This window comes from Oncorhynchus gorbuscha, linkage group LG12, assembly GCF_021184085.1.
Source record: "Oncorhynchus gorbuscha isolate QuinsamMale2020 ecotype Even-year linkage group LG12, OgorEven_v1.0, whole genome shotgun sequence".
In the NCBI taxonomy this organism is placed as follows: domain Eukaryota; kingdom Metazoa; phylum Chordata; class Actinopteri; order Salmoniformes; family Salmonidae; genus Oncorhynchus; species Oncorhynchus gorbuscha.
In genome coordinates, this window is record NC_060184.1 from 534,211 (window position 1) to 541,896 (window position 7,686).

Below are 7,686 nucleotides of genomic sequence, written 5' to 3' on the forward strand. Positions count from 1 at the left end.
TAGTTATATAGGATGGTGTGTATAGACATTATAGACAGTAGTTATATAGGATGGTGTGTATAGACAGTATAAACAGTAGTTATATAGGATGGTGTGTATAGACAGTAGTTATATAGGATGGTGTGTATAGACAGTAGTTATAATAGCATGGTGTGTATAGACAGTAGTTATATAGGATGGTGTGTATAGACAGTAGTTATAATAGGGTGGTGTGTATAGACAGTAGTTATAATAGGGTGGTGTGTATAGACAGTAGTTATAATAGGGTGGTGTGTATAGACAGTAGTTATAATAGGGTGGTGTGTATAGACAGTAGTTATAATAGGGTGGTGTGTATAGACAGTAGTTATAATAGGATGGTATGTATAGACAGTAGTTATAATAGGGTGGTGTGTATAGACAGTAGTTATAATAGGGTGGTGTGTATAGACAGTAGTTATAATAGGGTGGTGTGTATAGACAGTAGTTATAATAGGATGGTGTGTTTACACATTATGGACAGAATACTGTATGAATAGAAAATGTGTGTACAGCAGTAGTGATATAGGATGAGACTAGAATACACTACATACAGTACATGGATATAACTAGGTCTCAGGTGCCCAGTCAGTACACCTCGGATTCAAATAACCAACTCATCATCACGTTTTGATGATTTTAATCATCTGTGTAGTGCTATGGCAAAAAAAAAACGTGAAGACAAGGGAGGCCTCCCGGACCTTGTTCTAGGTTAGTGGGTAAGTGGGTAGGGACCAACATATGTTCCATGTGAGGACATACGATTCTAGTGGTTATCAGACACCAGACTCTAGGACCTGGCGGAGACGTTATCCGGTGCTGCGACCTCTCCTCTGCAGCTCAGAAAGAGAGGGAGGGAGGCAGAGAGAGCGCGAGAGCGAGAGAGAGGAGGCCGGGGATAAAGCACGGAGAAAGCCTGGATCGGTTCCGCTGTGCGCGTGCAGATGTGTAGCGTATACAAGCAACGGCGCGTGAACTTGAGGAGTTTTATTTGGTTCAAGACAAACCGGACATCTCCTCCGGTAAGAAAATAATGATTGCACGCAATGGAAGTCTGCTAGTCTCGCGGCGGTCCGATAGAGTCGGGTTTTCCTCCAGATGCAGGCATACGGAACTGACGCTGGGGCGCGTGCCTGACTGTCGAGGTTAACGGGTGCATTCTGTCTAGGGGCGCGTGGCCGCTGTACCTGCCCCATAAGAGCTTCTTGCAGGCAGGGGAACAACAACAACACGGATCCGGTTTTATTGCCTCCTCTGTGATTTAGTTGGATATTGTAGCCTGTGTAGTATTAAAACAGACAATACCATACTATACTGTGTAGTATTAAAACAGAACATACCATACTATACTGTGTAGTATTAAAACAGCACATACCATACTATACTGTGTAGTATTAAAACAGCACATACCATACTATACTGTGTAGTATTAAAACAGCACATACCATACTATACTGTGTAGTATTAAAACAGCACATACCATACTATACTGTGTAGTATTAAAACAGAACATACCATACTATACTGTGTAGTATTAAAACAGCACATACCATACTATACTGTGTAGTATTAAAACAGCACATACCATACTATACTGTGTAGTATTAAAACAGCACATACCATACTATACTGTGTAGTATTAAAACATTTAACATTACATTTAAGTCATTTAGCAGACACATACCATATTATACTGTGTAGTATTAAAACAGCACATACCATACTATACTGTGTGTGCCCTACAGAAACTGTCTTTGTCTCTGTGGTTCAGTTGACTTTGAGTTAAGGTGGTGTGGTTCACACACACACTGCATAGTATGGTATGTGCTGTTGTCAGATGGATGTGAGCTCTGTGATGATGTCATATCCTGTACTCATCTCTAAATAGATAATCTTTTTACAGACAGACAGACAGACAGACAGACAGACAGACAGACAGACAGACAGACAGACAGACAGACAGACAGACAGACAGACAGACAGACAGACAGACAGACAGACAGACAGACAGACAGACAGAAACAGGCAGACAGACAGACAGGCAGACAGACAGACAGACAGAAACAGGCAGACTGACAGACAGACAGACAGACAGGCAGGCAGAGAGAGAGAGAGAGAAAGACAGACAGACAGACAGACAGACAGACAGACAGACAGGCAGGCAGACAGGCAGGCAGACAGGCAGAGAGAGAGAGAGAAAGACAGACAGACAGATGTCTGGTGTGCGTCTTAGATTCTGTTTATATTAAACTAACTGTTTATATTAAACTATGTTTTTGTGTTTTTCTCGTTGTCAGGAGAGGACTGAAGGGGGACCCACCTGGTTGCTACGGGGACAGTTTTAATATTTTAATCGGTTACCACGCATCGCCATGCCGTCGAATACTACCACACTGCCACCATCAGTGGACCCCACTACACACATGGTGAGGGCTGCGTGTGTTTCTGTATTTGTGTAATAATTAAACAGACAGTTATTTATTTACATCGCTCACCAACCATTCTGCACACACACACACACACACACACACACACACACACACACACACACACACACACACACACACACACACACACACACACACACACACACACACACACACACACACACACACACACACACACACACACACACACACACACACACACACATACACTCACATACACACACACACACACACTCACATACACACACACACACACACACACACACACACACACACACACACACACACACACACACACACACACACACACACACACACACACACACACACACACACACACACACACACACACACACACACACACGATATAAAGCCCTAGTTCAAATAATCAAATCAAATCAAATTGTATTTGTCACATACTCATTTTCAGCAGATGTTATTGGTCACATACTCATATTCAGCAGATGTTATTGGTCACATACTCATATTCAGCAGATGTTATTGGTCACATTGTAACGTCGTTCGTCTGTTGAATGAAGAGAGTCAGACCGAAATGCAGCGTGTAGGTTACTCATGACTTTTAATGAAAGTATCGTGGTACATGAAATAACTGAATAAACGAAAACAACAAACGAAACGTGAAACTAATCACAGCCTATCTGGTGACTACTACACAGAGACAGGTACAAACACCCACAAATTACAACGCGAAAGTCAGGCTGTCTAAATACGGTTCTCAATCAGAGACAACGACAAGCACCTGACTCTGATTGAGAATCGCCCCAGGCAGCCAAGCCTAACTAGACACACCCCTAATCATACACAATCCCAATTACTACAAACCCCAATACGAAACACAACATATAAACCCATGTCACACCCTGGCTTACCCAAACATATACCAAAAACACAAAATACAATGACCAAGGCGTGACACACATACACATTTTCAGCCGATGTTATTGCGGTGTAGCAAAATGCCTGTGTTCCTAGCTCCGACGGTGCAGTAATATCTAACAATTCATAACAAGACACACAAATCTAAAAGTAAAATAATACAATTAAGACATATATAAATATTAGATTGAGAAATGTAGGAGTGGAATTGACTAAAATAGTCTAATAGAATACAGTATATACATATGCAATGAGTAAAGCAGTATGAAAACATTATTAAAGTGACAAGTGTTCCATTATTAAAGTGACCAGTGACATCTATGTATACAGGACATCAGCCTCTAAGTTGCAGGGTTGAGTAACTTGGTGGTAGCTGGCTAGTGATGGCTATTTAACAGTCTGATGGCCTTGAGATAGAAGCTGTTTTTCAGTCTCTCGTTCCCAGCATTGATGCACCTGTACTGACCTCGCCTTCTGGATGATAGCGGGGTGAACAGGCAGTGGCTCGGGTGGTTGTTGTCCTTGATGATCTTTTTGGCCTTCCTGTGACATCGGGTGGTGTAGGTGTCCTGGAGGGCAGGTAGTTTGCCCCCGGTGATGCATTGTGCAGACCTCACTACCCACTACCCTCACTACCCCTGTGGTTGTGGGTGGTGCAGTTGCCATACCAGGCGGTAATACAGCCCGACAGGATGCTCTCAATTGTGCACCTGTAAAAGTATGTGAGGGTTTTAGGGGCCAGGCCAAATTTTTGTCAGCCTCCTGAGGTTGTATAGGCACTGTTGCGCCTTCTTCACCACACTGTCTGTGTGCGTAGACCAGATCATCAGTGATGTGTACACAGAGGAACTTGAAGCTTTTCACCTTCTCCACTACTGTCCTGTCGATGTGGTTAGGGCCGTGCTCCCTCTGCTGTATCCTGAAGTCCACGATCAGCTCCTTTGTTTTGTTGACGTTGAGTGAGGTTATTTTCGTGGCACCACTCTCCCAGGTCCCTCACCTCCTCCCTGTAGGATGTCTCATCGTTTTTGGTAATCAGGCCTACTATGATGATTGAGTTGGAGACGTGCATGGCCACGCAGTCGTGGGTGAACAGGGAGTGCAGGAGAGGGCTCAGAACGCACCCTTGTGGGGCCCCAGTGTTAAGGATCAGCGGGGTGGAGATGTTGTTACCTACCCTCACCACCTGGGGGCGGCCAGTCAGGAAGTCCAGGACCCAGTTGTACAGGGCGGGGTTCAGACCCAGGGTCCCGAGTTTGATGATGAGCTTGGAGGGTACTATGGTTTTGAAGGCAGAGCTATAGTCAATGAAGTAAGTAAGCATTTCACTGTAAGGTCTACTACACCTGTTGTATTCAGCATTTCACTAAGGTCTACTACACCTGTTGTATTCAGCATTTCACTAAGGTCTACTACACCTGTTGTATTCAGCATTTCACTAAGGTCTACTACACCTGTTGTATTCAGCATTTCACTGTAAGGTCTACTACACCTGTTGTATTCAGCATTTCACTGTAAGGTCTACTACACCTGTTGTATTCAGCATTTCACTGTGAGGTCTACTACACCTGTTGTATTCATCATTTCACTGTGAGGTCTACTACACCTGTTGTATTCAGCATTTCACTGTAAGGTCTACTACACCTGTTGTATTCAGCATTTCACTGTAAGGTCTACTACACCTGTTGTATTCAGCATTTCACTGTAAGGTCTACTACACCTGTTGTATTCAGCATTTCACTGTGAGGTCTACTACACCTGTTGTATTCAGCATTTCACTGTAAGGTCTACTACACCTGTTGTATTCAGCATTTCACTGTAAGGTCTACAACACCTGTTGTATTCAGCATTTCACTGTAAAGTCTACTACACCTGTTGTATTCAGCATTTCACTGTAAGGTCTACTACACCTGTTGTATTCAGCATTTCACTGTGAGGTCTACTACACCTGTTGTATTCAGCATTTCACTGTAAGGTCTACAACACCTGTTGTATTCAGCATTTCACTGTAAAGTCTACTACACCTGTTGTATTCAGCATTTCACTGTAAGGTCTACTACACCTGTTGTATTCAGCATTTCACTGTAAGGTCTACTACACCTGTTGTATTCATCATTTCACTGTAAGGTCTACTACACCTGTTGTATTCAGCATTTCACTGTAAGGTCTACAACACCTGTTGTATTCAGCATTTCACTGTAAGGTCTACTACACCTGTTGTATTCAGCATTTCACTGTAAGGTCTACTACACCTGTTGTATTCAGCATTTCACTGTAAGGTCTACTACACCTGTTGTATTCAGCATTTCACTGTAAGGTCTACTACACCTGTTGTATTCAGCATTTCACTGTAAGGTCTACTACACCTGTTGTATTCAGCATTTCACTGTAAAGGTCTACTACACCTGTTGTATTCAGCATTTCACTGTAAGGTCTACTACACCTGTTGTATTCAGCATTTCACTGTAAAGTCTACTACACCTGTTGTATTCAGCATTTCACTGTAAGGTCTACTACACCTGTTGTATTCAGCATTTCACTGTAAGGTCTACTACACCTGTTGTATTCAGCATTTCACTGTAAGGTCTACAACACCTGTTGTATTCAGCATTTCACTGTAAAGTCTACTACACCTGTTGTATTCAGCATTTCACTGTAAGGTCTACTACACCTGTTGTATTCAGCATTTCACTGTGAGGTCTACTACACCTGTTGTATTCATCATTTCACTGTGAGGTCTACTACACCTGTTGTATTCAGCATTTCACTGTAAGGTCTACAACACCTGTTGTATTCAGCATTTCACTGTAAGGTCTACTACACCTGTTGTATTCAGCATTTCACTGTAAGGTCTACTACACCTGTTGTATTCAGCATTTCACTGTAAGGTCTACTACACCTGTTGTATTCAGCATTTCACTGTAAGGTCTACTACACCTGTTGTATTCAGCATTTCACTGTAAGGTCTACTACACCTGTTGTATTCATCATTTCACTGTAAGGTCTACTACACCTGTTGTATTCAGCATTTCACTGTAAGGTCTACTACACCTGTTGTATTCAGCATTTCACTGTAAAGTCTACTACACCTGTTGTATTCAGCATTTCACTGTAAGGTCTACTACACCTGTTGTATTCAGCATTTCACTGTGAGGTCTACTACACCTGTTGTATTCATCATTTCACTGTGAGGTCTACTACACCTGTTGTATTCAGCATTTCACTGTAAGGTCTACAACACCTGTTGTATTCAGCATTTCACTGTAAGGTCTACTACACCTGTTGTATTCAGCATTTCACTGTAAGGTCTACTACACCTGTTGTATTCAGCATTTCACTGTAAGGTCTACTACACCTGTTGTATTCAGCATTTCACTGTAAGGTCTACTACACCTGTTGTATTCAGCATTTCACTGTGAGGTCTACTACACCTGTTGTATTCAGCATTTCACTGTAAGGTCTACTACACCTGTTGTATTCAGCATTTCACTAAGGTCTACTACACCTGTTGTATTCAGCATTTCACTGTAAGGTCTACTACACCTGTTGTATTCAGCATTTCACTGTAAGGTCTACTACACCTGTTGTATTCAGCATTTCACTGTAAGGTCTACTACACCTGTTGTATTCAGCATTTCACTGTAAGGTCTACTACACCTGTTGTATTCAGCATTTCACTGTGAGGTCTACTACATCTGTTCTATTCAGCATTTCACTGTAAGGTCTACTACACCTGTTGTATTCAGCATTTCACTGTAAGGTCTACTACACCTGTTGTATTCAGCATTTCACTGTAAGGTCTACTATACCTGTTGTATTCAGCATTTCACTGTAAGGTCTACTACACCTGTTGTATTCAGCATTTCACTGTAAGGTCTACTACACCTGTTGTATTCAGCATTTCACTGTAAGGTCTACTACACCTGTTGTATTCAGCATTTCACTGTAAGGTCTACTACACCTGTTGTATTCAGCATTTCACTGTAAGGTCTACTACACCTGTTGTATTCAGCATTTCACTGTAAGGTCTACTACACCTGTTGTATTCAGCATTTCACTGTAAGGTCTACTACACCTGTTGTATTCAGCATTTCACTGTAAGGTCTACTACACCTGTTGTATTCAGCATTTCACTGTAAGGTCTACTACACCTGTTGTATTCAGCATTTCACTGTGAGGTCTACTACACCTGTTGTATTCATCATTTCACTGTGAGGTCTACAACACCTGTTGTATTCAGCATTTCACTGTGAGGTCTACTACACCTGTTGTATTCATCATTTCACTGTGAGGTCTACAACACCTGTTGAATTCAGCATTTCAC

The 7,686-nt window shown here is 42.1% G+C and overlaps 1 protein-coding gene across 4 annotated transcripts in view; it reads left to right on the plus strand.

Moving 5' to 3' along the window:
• Positions 1-863: 863 nt before the first annotated feature.
• Positions 864-7,686, plus strand: part of LOC123990447 (DNA (cytosine-5)-methyltransferase 3A-like) — a 95,854-nt gene continuing 89,031 nt past the window's right edge. For all 4 annotated transcript variants that reach the window (XM_046290981.1, XM_046290983.1, XM_046290982.1 and 1 more), the window contains exons 1-2: positions 864-1,040; positions 2,316-2,444. In XM_046290981.1, coding sequence (XP_046146937.1) covers positions 2,391-2,444 — 54 coding nt within the window. In that variant the 5' untranslated portion in view covers positions 864-1,040; positions 2,316-2,390. The remainder of the gene's footprint in view (positions 1,041-2,315; positions 2,445-7,686) is intronic.